Raw genomic sequence first — 14,709 nt, 5'->3', positions numbered from 1 at the left:
TTTGATGTGGAGATTCTTAAAGAGAGGAAATCTTTATTCCCAATCTATGGATCTGTGGAATAAGAAGTTCCTTGTCAACAATCTATGTAGCCTTTTTAATACCTTGAAATTTTTTCTCAAGCCACTGATAATATGATCTCAATGTCATTTAACGTGTTGGGTCAGTTATAACATAAGCAAGACCCTAACAGCGTGGAAATTGTTTATTGGCTATCGCATCTAGATTGCTTTCAGACAGAAATCACCTAGTAGTTGCTGTTCATGATAGTGAACTTAGATTGTGATGGGACAACAGGTAAAAGAGAATTGGGAAATTGATGAGTTAAAAGAGTTATATGCAAAGGTATTTGTTTGTTTTTGCTATTTTCAGCTATTCAGACATTTTTCAAAGAGTGCAACTTACCTATTAAAAACTAAAATGCAATTACATCTTCAAGTCTTTATGGGATGAGCAGTTGAGAGCTCCTCTCAGTAAAGGTTCAGGCACATTCAAGTGCTGTCAGATGCATAAGACTCTTGGCACTTTGTTCTTAGGATAATATTTATTCACAATAATCTTCTCTAGTCTTGTGAGCTAAAATTTAGTTCTTAATATATCTTTGTGTTCTCAGGACCTGGAGATCTTTGTCTTGGCCCAGTGATTTTACTCCACTTTCCCTGAACTCACTCTGCTTTGTCTATACCTTTTTGCTTTATCTGCAATCTCAACTTCCATATGTTTTATCTTTGGACCAAATAAGTGGACTTGCATTTTATTAACCTCACAAAAACCATTCAATGAATAGGTCCCAAGCCCTAAGGCACTCTTCCCCCCATTGCTTCATTCACTCGGGTCTCTCCATATTAAGATGGCAAATGCCGCTGCTTCCGGTGTAGCAGCGCATCCCACTGTGCCCCCACACATTTTACCTTAGGGTTTCCCCAGAGGAGCCCCTCCTCTTCCACAGGTTGACTAGGCTGCTGGATCTGCTGGCTGCAGAGGACGACTTGCCATCCCCTACGTGCATGCGCACCACGGTAGACGTGGTGAAGGCGCTGCGCACGTTTCTCTCCGGTTTGGCCAGAATGATATACACCTTCGGCACAAACATGCAGCCTAGGGCCACTGTGGCACTGAGGCTAACTGAGAAACACATGGTGATGATTTTGTAGTTGCTGCCAAAGTAGATTGGCACAAAGGCCAGCCATATAATGCAGGTGGTGTACATTGTGAAGGCGATATACTTGGCCTCGTTGAAGTTAGCCGGAACATTCCTGGTCTTGAACGCATAGAAGGTACAGCTCAGAATCAACAATCCATTGTATCCAAGAGGAGTGACAACTCCCAGGTTGGTGGTGTTACAGATCAGATAGACTTCTCGAATGCTTGGATAGTCATGCATTATATCCGGAGGCTCCATTATAAAAAGGGCCACAATAATGCCCAACTGGATACATATGAGAATGAAAGCAATCACCAGCTGGGCACAGGCACTCATGAATCTGGGCTTTTTGGTACAGATCTTCTTCTTGCTGCCAGCCAGGATCCTCGCGATGCGGTTGGTCTTGGTTACTAGGGCTGAGTAGCTCATGGCTGGAGACAGACCGATGCCAATTCTCTGAAGATAGCAATAAATCTGTTTGGGCTTCGCAATGAGGCAGAAGGTACATAAATAGCCCAGGCAGATACCAGCAAGAATAATGTAGCAGAGTTCCCTGCTGGAGGACTTGACTACTGGAGTATCACGATAAATGATGAAGACTACAGTAACAAACAGGGTGGCCAGCAGGCCAAGGCAGGCAAACACCACAGCTGCAATGGGCTCAGGGTCACCCCAGCGAAGATACTGTACTGGGATCAAATCACAACCTGCAGAGACACAGACACATGTTGAAAAAAGGGAGAGAACATTACTTGGTTTGCAAATCCTTAAGATAAAAGCAGCTGCTAATGAATATTTCAGTGTATCTCTCATCTACCTTTCTAACTTCACTGTTTCTTAATTCATTTAAAAATTCAATCAGAAAATCTTTCTATTATTGACTACATACTGGGTGTTAAGAACTGTTCTAGGTTGTGAAACAAAATAATGATAAACATATTCTTTGCCCTCATAAAAATATTTGAGACCCTTTTCGCAGTGTCCAGCACAGAGTAGGTACCTGAATACTATTTTTTGAATGAACAAATGAATATTTTGACCTCTTTTTTTCTCACTTGCAGCATCCTTACTGAGAATTATATGACTGGAGGGTTGCATTGATACAGAATGACATTAATTTATCGGTTTAGAGACTGACAATTGACTCTTAACTCCAGAACAGAAAGGTAAACAACTCACAACCATGAGAATTGTCTCCACTCACAAACCTTTTTGTGTACTTAAGGCATGCAGTTTTTTATATTACTTCATTATGTAGAAGAAAAATATGATAGAATATGGCATCATTTGGATTATCTGTCATCTTTTTAAATTTCTTTAGGACAATGGTTCTCAAACCTGGATGCATTCAGGAATCACCTAGAGATTTAAAAAAAAATACTGAGGTCTGTTTCATTGCTGAAGTTTCTGACTTAATTGGATTGGGAATTGCCTGGGCATTGTAATTTTTGAAATACACTCCAAGTGCTGTTAGTGTGCATCACTAACCCTATTTTTATGTCAGTTGAGAACCATTGCTCTAGGACAATTATTACCATAATACAAAGTTTATTTTTTGTTTTAAATTGAATTGAGATAATAGCTTCATTGAGTAGAAAAGGAGGCAAGAAACCAGGACCATGAACATTGAGGGAATATGGCAGAGATTACTAATTGACTGTAAGGATCCATTTTTCCCTTTTCCCACAGCAACAGATATACAATTTTATTTTGGATGATAAAAGATGCAACTCAAATACAATGTTTTCCTGCTGTCAAATGTGGCAGATGTATAGGTTTTAGCAAATAAGTTGTAAAGAGAGGATTCCTTAAAGGAAAATGATTCATCTTGGAGAGGACACACTTCAAATTTTCTTGTTTCTTTCATCTGCTTCCTAGAACATAAAGGCTATGTCTGGACCTCCAGCAATTACCTTACTCTTTGAAGTAATGTTAAGGATAAAAAATATTTTCTGGGTTTGAAAGAGAAACTCGGGGGGGGGGTGTAGATTCCTGATAACCATGAAACCGGTTATTAGCTCTGGATTATGTATGTGCATATTTCCTTTGCCTAAAGCTACTTCACTTATTTTGTGATATATATGCAGCCAAACAAAAAATATTAATTGATATAAAGTAGGATTTTCCTATCACCTTGCCATTTCCCCTGATTGGGGTGTTGCCATGTCTTTGAATATCAATGGTAACTGGGAATTAGGGAAGACAACACCACCTACTGATGATCAAGAAGAATGTGATTCTTCCAAAATATGCCCGTGGGCAGCTCTGTTGCTGAAAGGAAATAAAGGAAATGTTTTTTTTTTTCCTTCTTCCTATTATTTCTATCCCTTTGGTCTCCTACCTCAAGATCTCATGGTCCAGATAATAGCATTAGTATTACAGTTAAGTATTATGGTTAAATTCATTAAGGATTCAGTAAGAGTTGTGAGTTAGCTTGAGCTCCTCAACACATTTTGAAAAATTGGTCCTATAGAAAAATGTATTCTTATTCTAATTAAGTGTGCATTTAGTATTGAAACAAAGTTCTCTTAGCTTTTAAAATTTTGAGGATATCCCAGACAAAACACAAGATAATTATTAAGTATAACATCATTAATTATAAATAAATGCATATGTTACTGCTAATGAATATATCAGTATCTATATTTTAAGATATCCATGTCCATATGTGATGCTTATATGCTAAAATACAGTCTCTGATGCCTTAGTAGGCTATAGAGCTTAGGTTTATATTTAAAAATTTGTTCCTTATAGAAAATACTTTATAAAGAGAAAAATTAATCATTCTTTATTCTTGTACAAAAGATTATTTATAGCATTATTTGACAATCAAATTTATTATCTACTACAGTTAATTATGTAGAGACTTGTTTCCACTGGTAAGTCAGAAACTACTAATATCCACAAGAATTTACTGATATAGGAAACATTGTGGGTAGAAGTGGTGTGAGGCAGGAATACTTTCATTAGCTAAAATAATCTACTAAAAAACATCAATATTTACTTTAAGGACTTTACTTTTACCCCTTTGTTCTGCTAAATTTTAATTGCTTACATCTAAATACAATTAGCATCTTAATTTCTAAATGTTTTGCACAGGATATTTTTATGTCAGATATATTCTTGAACTCTTCACGTGCAACCAATTAACATTATGTGTGAAACTAAAGAAAGCTCATTAGATGTATGTGTTGGGAAAAATATGCATGAGACATGCCTCTAATGTGATGCTATTATTTTCACAAGTTTACCAGAATTTATTCACTCAAATTATTTTTTTTCATTTAATGCAAAACACTGAGAAAGATTTATGTTTGGTTTTCACAAAGCTAAACTGCTAATGCACAAAATACTTTTTATAATTATTCCCTGTGAATAGCAAATTAGACTCTTACTAGAATGCTATAATCACTGAATCTTATAATTGAATGATATCTTAGAGTTTCCAAAAAATAGATATGTATCACATACTTGCAGGAGATCACAAAAATAAAATTCTGGGGTCTAAACTCAGGAGATTCTGAGTCAGTATTTTGTGGTGGGGCAAAGGAATTGTCTTTTGAATAAGCAACCTCAGTGTCTGTAGAGGTAGTCCTGAGTCCTTGATTGGCAACTCAATCTTAGAGATTATTAAATTGACCTCATTCAGTATGTGAATGTCTTATGGGCTACCTTTGAGAGGTGGTAAACCTGGCCTCACTTAAGGCTTTTCATGAGTTAAGACTAACAGCAGTGATGGAAAAGCAGGAGGCCACAGTGGCAGCAAGAGACTGAAGAAAGCCTAGTCTGAAAGCTATCACAACAAGGCAGTCAAAGATGATTAAGATGGAAACTTAGTCACTGTACTGGGGAAATTAACTGTAAAGAAATTTCAGAAGCAGGATTGAAAGAAATTATAAAGTACACAGGAGATTCAAGGAGAGTGGCTTCAAACTGAGTTGATGGTAATGTTATTAATTAAGATGAGGACCACAGAAAGAAAATTGCTCCAGTTTGGATTTGTTATGTCTGAAGTGTCTATGACCAAGTGAGCAAATGGAAACAGAGGCTTAAGTGAGACATTAGGATAGAAGTTATAGCTTTAGGAACCATCTGTTTAAACATAGAAATAGAAGACATGGCCAGGCATGGTGGCACATGCCTATAATTCCAGAGGCTCAGAAGGTCGAGGCAGGAAGATCACAAGTTCAAAGCCAAACTCTGCAATTTAGTGAGACCCTGAGCAAGTTAACAAGCAAGACCCTGTCTCAAAACCATAAATAAATAAATAAGTTGGGGATGTGACTCAGTGGTTAAGTATCCATGTTTAATCCTTAGTATAGAAAACAAACAAAAACAGATAGTTTAATAGGTTAACTTTAACAATGAAGTTTCAGTTTTTCTTTTCTTTATCCTCACCCAAATATCATGTATGTAGCATCAATTGTTAGCTTTACCAATATCTTCCCAAGGCGTATATCATTATGTTTTCCTCTCAACTCTGACATCTATTTGTTTTGAATGAGGAGTAGTGTTTTTCTTAAGTTGGAACATGTTGTACCAAAGCTCAGAATCTTGAGATAATGCTGATTTATTATGATACAAATTTAAATGCCATTTATTATCCCACTTTCTATAGCACTGGTCAACAAACATCTGAATACCTAGTTATTCTTTTTCAGTTTCTTCTTTATTTTCTTCTAATTACTGGACATTTTTCATTAATAGTTTTTTTTTATCCCTTGCTTTATTCTTGGTATAATTGTAAATTTCTAGAAGTATATTTAGAAGCTAGGAATCTTAATTGTATACATTTTATAGTTTTCTTATGTATTTAATTAATATAGCATATGTTATTGTAGTTTATGCTAAATAATCTTGAACACGGTAATGAAGTTTCATCTAACAAATATTTTGTGATCATCAGAAGATATACATTAACATTCTTTTCTAGAAATGTATTTGAACCACAGACTAGAAAGCCATATCCTGCATTCTGATAGCATTCATTTAAGTAGATGTTCATATCTCACTTTCTCTCCCTTTCATGCTTGATTCATAATTTTATGGTTCTTTAGAATTATCCATCATTTCATAGTGTGAAGTGAGTGACATACATTGCAAATATAAATGCTTGTTTTATATTTGGGGGAACGTGGGCTGCCAAAACTACTGTCCATATTCATCACATGATTCCATCGATCTATTCACCATACCTCTAATAACAGAATAGACAACTCACTGATTTTCTGAATCCCTGAAAACAATGTGACTGCTCACTTACAGCTGGTTCTCATGCTTAGTGTTTTGATATTAGTCCTACACAATGAATATTCCTCTAGTCAATAGTTCTGAGATGCTGAATTTTCAAATCCTGTTCTAAGTGTCTGTTCAGGCAGAGGGAATGAAGGACAGATGCCTGACATTCTACAAGTCAGGCTGAGCAGGAACTCCTTTACAAACTCTGTAACATCTATGTATTTTGGGGTAAAGGAAGTTGCTGCTGAGAATCTCTGAGAATAAGTTGTATGTGTTCTCAGATGCTGATCAGACCATTTCAGGGGTATAACTGATAAGGGACTATGGAGACTACCCCTGATACATGAGCAGTGGAACTGCCCAAAGCACAGGACTGGTGACTTAAAAACAGCATGCTTGCTTTCAGACTGCTCTACCAGTAACCATTTGTCTGTCTTTGCTCCTTTCTTTACCTCTCTGGATCTGGATCTCTAGGATATTGTGCTTGGATTTCAGGAGTGTGCAGACTTAATTCTTTCTGAATTGAACACATCCCCAATCTTTTTATATTTTCTATTTATTGAGCTTCAGCTATAATTTTTCATCATTTCCACAGTTGAGAGGTATTGGAAGTGGCATGTGTGTATGTGAGAGATGATAGATAGATATAGATAGATAGATAGATAGATAGATGGATATTTGTGGGCTTTATTCTTCACTGCAGCACTCACTATAATCTATTTTGTGTATGTGTAGGGAGGTCTGCTTGGTTACACTGCTAAGGTCTGTATTCCTTACTTAGCCACAGTTTTTCTCTGTGGTTCCTCAGTAATGAGAATCACTTATATGATTGGTACAGCAATTCACAAATTAATATATTTCCTATTTAATCAAGTATATAATTCTCATTCTGGTGAACAAATTCAAGTCATTTGCAACAATTTTTTTTTGCTTGTTTTAAGAAGCCTCAAGTTATAAACTATTATGTATTGCTACAGACAGAATTACAAACTCAGCACACTGTATTTGAATTTCAGAGTCAAGATTCTGTTACCCAGAAAGGGCAAAACTAGGCAAGCAGCTCAAAGGTTTACTTCTATGTAGAGTTGTGACATGTTTAACATTAAAGATTCCTAATACTGAGTAATCATTTAATAGATGCTTCATGATTGATTAATCTCATTTTGAGTAATTCATTCTATATGGGTAATTCATTTCTTCTGTGAGGAAAGAGACAATAAAGAGAAATCACCTTTTAGCAAGTGCTATTTAATTATAAAATTCGGATTAATTTCTACCAAGGAAGCTGTTAATTTCAACATTCTTGGTTTTTTTTTTTTTTTTTTTTTTTTTTTTTCGTATTGGGGGTTAAACCCAGGGATTGAACTCAGGGACACTTGCCACTGAGCCACATCCCCAGCCCTATTTTGTATTTTACTTAGAGACAGGGTCTCACTGAGTTGCTTAGTGCCTCAATTTTGCTGAGGATGGCTTTGAACTTGGGATCCTCCTCCCTGAGCCTCCCCATCCCCAGCTGTTTTTATTTTCATTTTTAGACAGGGTCTCACTACATTGTTGAGGTTGGCTTTGAATTTACAATCTTCCTGCCTCAGCCTCCTGAGCCCTTGGGATTACAGCCATGCACCATCATGCCCAGTTTGTGTTTTACTTTTTACAACAACAAAGTCCCTAAGTCCTCTGCAGAGAAAGAACATTCTAGAGTTAAGTGATTTTTACTATTACCTTAGCTTGAAATAAAACATGCCATGATCACACCATGAAATTAAAATTTAGCCTCTTTCCAAAATGTTAGACAAGATTCATCAGTAACTTATTTGGAAACTGCTTTTGTACCATTAATGTTAGTGTGAACAAAAGGAAAAAACTAACATTTCCTGAGTGCCTCCTACATGCCAGGTGATGCACCAGAAACTTTATGTCTTCTTCATAATAAATAAATAAGTGCAATTATCTTTATTTAGCAGAGAGGAACAATATGAGCTTTGATAAGATGTATTTACTTGCTGGGACTAAGATTGAAACCTCAAGGTTATTTATTTACTTATTTATGCTTTTTTGCTACACCATGGAGGAATTATCATCAACTGGTCCTCTGAAAGGGGTTCTCAGGCTACTTAGTAGGAAATAGAATCCCGATCGATTAGTCATGTCTACCATGGGCATGGCTAATGATGGGAAATGCATTCTATAGTTGTTATTCTGACATAAATCCAGGCTTTCTTCTAAGAAATTCTATTGTTTTCAGCTTTGCAGCAAGCTTCTCAGTCTAGTCTATGTGTCCTGGAAGTCTCTGGCCAAAGACATATATTGGTGTTACTGCTCTTATGTCCCTAAAGTTATCTAGCATAGAACATTTTCTGTGTTTCCAATAGGCACAGAGCAGCACAGCACAAGGGAACAAGAATTGATTGTGGACAATCCCCATTTTGCTGGAGTGGACTCATAACCCTCCAGTCATCATTGGACCCAGTCTATTATATACCCTTCATGGTTTATTACATACTTTTGTTTTAGATTCCCTTAATAAAATCCCTCAAAGAGCTGGAAATTCAGAACTACATTTTTATTTAGTTTTTTTATTTTTGTTCTTCTTTTTTGGTTATATTTTACTGGAGGATCTGAAATTGTATGCCAAGATTTATTTCATAATTAAGACATAAAGAATGATTTAATAGTACCACAGAGTGCTGAAGGGAAGGATTATCACAGATGCACATTTGTAGGAACAGCTTTGAAAAATATGACTTCTGGTCATACTGCAGATGAATAAGAGTGGAAAAACACAGCATATGGATTTCAATAATAAAATGTGCTGACTGAAATGCTTGCCTCTTGTCTACTGTCCCTCTATCTCTCATCACTAGCTAACTTCTCATTATTCTTCCATTTTGTAGATCCTCTTTGAGGATGATTATTCCAATTCCCTGAGTCTGAATGACAGGTTCCTCCCATTTAGTCAAAGGGCTCTCTGGCTTGTGTCTATGTTTGCTTGTCTGTTTCATGTGGTAGACTGAGTAATCTGAGAGCAGGAAACTGTTTCTTTGTTTATTGCTGTATTTCTAGTGCCAGGAACAGTGCCTGGCACACAGTCAGCAGTTAAGTAGGTTGCATGAATGGATGATTACGTTAATGAAGAGGACAAGTGGGAAATAAGAAGACATACACTTCCTTTTCAGCTTGCAAATGCACACTTCCTGGGGATATGAGCCTTTTATTCTATTGATGTGTGTCTCAATGTTTCCATAACATAGAGATAATACAGAATTCCCTTACCTATAATAACAGTTCTAATTTTAAGAAATCCTTGTAGAAGAATTCACAGATAAGAAATTAAATACCAATGACTGGAAAAAGGTCAATAAAGAAATTGCTTGGGACTGCAGCTGTAAAATGCTTCAAACTAACTTCTGTATTTTAGTAAAATCAAACATTGAAGTTATCACTTTAAAACCAATACACTCTCAGTGGAGTTTCACATATTTAATAATAACTATATTAATTGTTTACTATTACATTCTATTTGCCTAGTTTGCTGGATTCTTTGTTATTGTTGCTTGTTTGCTTATTTTTTTCAAATAAGTTATATACAGAAAAGCATTTTTACTCCTGGTTTTTCATTCAGATATTCAAAGGGTTTCTGATTTTATGACTCAGTTTTTGCAACCTCTTTCTAAACCGTTCTGTATTTCCACAAATCCTTGATTTTCTTCTTTTTTGAGATAGGCCAGGATGGTTGTAAGGCTTGGGCTTATATTACCTTTCCTATGGCTTTTTGCAAAACTGTATTCATATTCTGATATAAATTTTACTTTCTGTTTCTTTCCCCAAGCCTGTAAGATTCTAAAATTTAAGTGACACAATATTATAAATATTTTCCCAACTTAGCTACTGGTATATATTTGATGAATTTAAAATGCTTATTTCTATTCTAGAGAGAAAATAAGAGAACAAAACCTACACGTAGAAGAAAGGTACATAAGAAGAAAGATTAATTCATTAACCTACCCATTAAAAAGATTGAAAATTAGTCACATAGCACAACTAGAACACACTGCTCAATTCTTAGTTGCGTATAGGTTGTTCAGCATCTTATTGTATTTATGGTGCTGGGTCAGCACCATGGTGACAGAAAGGCAGTCTCTGTTCCTTTAAAATAGAGTACTGTCCCAACACTCAGGGTCTTGACTACACCTCGGGCACTGTGCCAAGCACTTTATGCTTAAAACCTTCTTTAATGCCTCAACATTCTGATGAGGTAAGGACTGCTATTTCATTTCTTTTTGGTTAAGGAAGTATAGAGGTAGGGTTGGAATTAAAAACTATTTGAAAGGAATCATAGAAGAAGAAATAAAGACAAGGAAAAGAGAAGAATGTAAAGGAAACAACCCAAATACAGGTAAAATATGCAAAGGGATAACTCTGGAATATAGCAATATAGTGTCATAAGAAAATTAGAAAGTCCCAGGGAATTACTGCTGAGAGTTCAGATGGGAAATCAGTAAAAACTTCAGGAGGAAAGATGAAAATACCTGCTTGCCTGCCTGTTAAAGATTAGTTCAAGGACCATATAAGAAAGTCTGTGACTTGAAAAGTGGCATAATAATTATGAAGTAAGGAAAAGGAGAAAAATAGAAGCATATACATAAAACAGAAGTGACTCAACATCTGCTAAATTGCCTGTGCGTTTTAATAGATTGTTTCCAATGTTCTTCAGGGGAATAACCAGACTGTTTTATCTTTCTAGCCTCTTCATAGATAAACAGCCCTGAGTAAATGGTATAATATTGTCAGAAATTGTCTGTAAGTATAAGGCAGAGCGCAATGCTCTATGAATTTTTCACTCGCCTAATGCAGTATTTAAAGGTGTCAGGACAGTAGACATTTATCTTTTTCATATTGCTCATGTAATATACCAATGCTTAACAAATCATTTTCCAAGTAGGTTAGATAATATAGTGGTAAACACTACATTAAAATGTTTTATGTTCTTGGGGGGAAATGTGATCATTTACTTTGGGTAAGCTATATCTATCAAAAACTGAAATCAATGAAACCACATACTTTTCTGTAGTCTGGGCATGTCAGTGTGGTTTTGACCATGCTTACATTGTTTTGGCCAGACCACAAACTTATCACTGTGAGGAAGAGCACAGTGCACATTTTTCATTGCATGGTTTCTGGCAGGATAAAAACTGGTTTGTGTTTTCTTTTAGGACTTGTTTTGAGAGTTTCCATTGAGATGGGTTTTCAGCACTTTTTTTTTTTTTGTCCTGGAGTAAGTGGTGTTTACATCTATAAATACACCACACAATTTATATATCTGATAGGAAAGCACATTTATATGTTGATAAGAATTTATAAATTGGAAAAGATAAAAGGCTTTTACAATTGATCAATATATGACCCATGACATATTATTTTTTTAAAAAATCATTACTTATATCAGTACTAATCAAAACATCTTCTTCAAGCTCATTATTTGAGCAGAATCAATGAATAAAATTTTTTCAGTACATTTTAGAGATCCTTTAACAAAGAATGTAGATAGTCACAGGAAAAAGGACAGATTTTATATGAAGACAGGACAGGGCTTCAGCCCTGATTTCTGATTACTGTGTTATCACAAGCATAGCTATTTTCTGTTTTTAATCTGTTTCCTGTAAAATAAGGATCGTGATTCTAACCTTTTTGAGATATCAAGTGGATTAGCAGGCAGAATACAAAGTTCCTATTAAGATGGGTGATGGGTACTTAATATATGGGGATTTGTGTCTTGGCTTCCATTGCACAAATTCAGGGTCTACTGTAGTCTAGGAGCTTAATAATCCAAGTTAACAAAAAATACATAAAAAATTTCCCTGTCTTTTAGTTTATTTTCCAACTGGGAAGACTGACAAAAATAAATTAATACATTAACTATATAAAATATTAAATACACAAACTATATAAAATATTGAAGCATATGAAACAGAGAAGAAAAGGTAGAACTGGGTAAGAAGGGGATAATTTTCAGTATTTAGTTGGTTGCTTTTGGTAGACATTTGAGCAAGGACTTGGGAGAAAGGATATTAAACATATGTGGATCATTTCCCCAGCTGTTTCCTTTGCTTGGGAATTTTTCATTCACCAAACTTAAAAAGTAAAGAAACTTCAGATGTTGTAATGGAGGAACAAAAGGACCTATGTGTTTGGATGGGGGACCAGATGAGGTGAAGCATAAACAGGAAGATATGTAACAAAGGGCTAGGTCATACAGAAGTAGATTTTGTAAGGAGTTTGATTTTTGAATGAGATAGCTACCAACTAAATACAACCAACTAAATACTGAAAATTATCCCTTTCTCACCCAGTTCTACCTTTTCTTCTCTGTTTCATGTGCTTTCTTTTAATATTTTATATAGTTTGATAGTTTGTGTATTTAATATTTTATATAGATTGTGTATTAATTAATTTTTGTCAGTCTTTCCAATTGGAAAATTCTTACATTGCATGTCTGTGCTTGAATATTGGAAAGAGGCTGTAAATAGGGTCAAGGGCCCAATAAGGGAGACTAGCCCAGAAATTATTGCATCAGTAAACATGATTAATGATAATTGCTAGTCCATATACTGGGACCTATAATGGAGGTAGTGGGAAGTGGTAGAACTATGGAAGTTGAGAAGGAGCCATTGGGATTTCCTGACCCATAAAAGGTATGAGAAAAGTCTAAAGGTAATTCCAAAGTTACTGTCCTAAGCTACTGAAAGAATAGACTTAATATCAAGTGAAATATAGAAAACTGAGGATGGAGCAGCCTGGGGATTCAAGGAAGGCAAAGACCTGGACTTTGAGCTTTGTAATATACAATATGAGATACCTATTGATCAAATAACTATGTCAAGTAGGGAGTTGAATATTCACGTCTTTAGATTAGAATAGAGGTCTGGGCTAAAACGTTAAATTCAGAAATATTCAGTGTATAGATGATGTTTAATAACAAAAGCCTTGGTGTGATCACCAGTCACTGTTGTAAAAAGAAAAGCAGATCAAGACTGAGATCTGGAGACCCTGAAACTGTGTTCTTAGTTTGACTTGAAACTTAAAGTTGTATATAAATGGAAAAATATTGAGGGGACTAGATCCACTTTGGTAAGGTTAAAATATGTAAGTATGTATGCATGCATATATATATATATGTGTATGTATGTATGTATATATGTATGTGTATATATATATATATATATATATATATATATATATATATATATATATATATATATTTTTTTTTTTTGTCTTGCCAGTGAGGAAAATATCAACAGTCTGTAATGAAGTCATCAATGAAGCTATAAATCTTTTAATAAGGGACAGTGATAAATTTTAAAAAATATGGCAGACACTTTTTAGTATTTTCATGGTTCAAGGCTATCTTACCAGACTTGGGGTCACCATTAAACTGGAATAATTTATTCACTTTGAATTATAAACCTTAAGAAGATAGCCTGAGTGAAGTTAGAATAGATGTCTATGAGAGTAAGCTTAGTTTAACAAATACAAAACCATTGCCTACTGTGCCATCCATTTGACTGGATAGTCTTTGACTTAAAATACTTTTCTTTTAAATGTAAAAAATAATTAACAGAGTCATGTTGAAACTTTTCCCAATTTTTCTTGTTTTTTTCCATTTCTAAATCAGTCCATTTGCCTCTATTCATTTAGCTATTAAAACTTTAGTAACAAAGGTGATAAAAGTTAAGATATTTGAACATTTAATGGGTTCTAAACTGTTTGTATGCTGTTTAAAGTCCTCAACAATCCTAAGAACTAGTAGTGACAATTATTTCCATTTTATGGAAAGAAAGCTGAAGCTCAGAGAAGGAAATTTATTTGCTTGATGTCATGCAATGAGTCATTGGTGGAACACAGGTTTGAACATGACTATGCCTGACTCTAAAGCCTTTTGATTTAAACCCCATGCTATCGGGAGATAATAAAAATAAGTTGTTGCAGACACATCTTTAAATCCTCAGCTATATTTTTTGGTACTACATTTGTATTGTATCAATGAGTGTGCAGCAAACTTAAAAGGAGAAATCTAGAAGGTGGTTAGGGAAAAGAAATCCTGTTGTTAAATAAAGCAGTCACTTTCTTTCACAGCTGATCACCATTATGGTGTTTGCTGTTTAGAAAAGGCTGACTCCCATAATACAGGCTTCGATGGAAAAGGTAAACGAGAAATAGTGATGTATTTGCTCCTGAAGAGATTTGCTATGTTGGAAAAACTATTTTTCAGATGCATAACATTTCTTATATAAGACATGTATCATTCTTTTTAGTTCTTTCTGTCTGAAAA

The 14,709-nt window shown here is 35.0% G+C and overlaps 1 protein-coding gene across 3 annotated transcripts in view; it reads right to left on the bottom strand.

Moving 5' to 3' along the window:
* The window catches only part of Grm5 (glutamate metabotropic receptor 5), a 427,374-nt gene that overhangs the window by 46,375 nt on the left and 366,290 nt on the right, over nucleotides 1-14,709 (bottom strand). For all 3 annotated transcript variants that reach the window (XM_076843895.2, XM_076843896.2, XM_076843897.2), the window contains exon 7: nucleotides 910-1,849. In XM_076843895.2, the coding sequence (XP_076700010.1) occupies nucleotides 910-1,849 (940 nt within the window). The remainder of the gene's footprint in view (nucleotides 1-909; nucleotides 1,850-14,709) is intronic.

This window comes from Callospermophilus lateralis, chromosome 2, assembly GCF_048772815.1.
Source record: "Callospermophilus lateralis isolate mCalLat2 chromosome 2, mCalLat2.hap1, whole genome shotgun sequence".
NCBI lineage: Eukaryota > Metazoa > Chordata > Mammalia > Rodentia > Sciuridae > Callospermophilus > Callospermophilus lateralis.
Note: the sequence above shows the minus strand (reverse complement) of the source record. Positions and strands in the feature narration are given on the sequence as shown.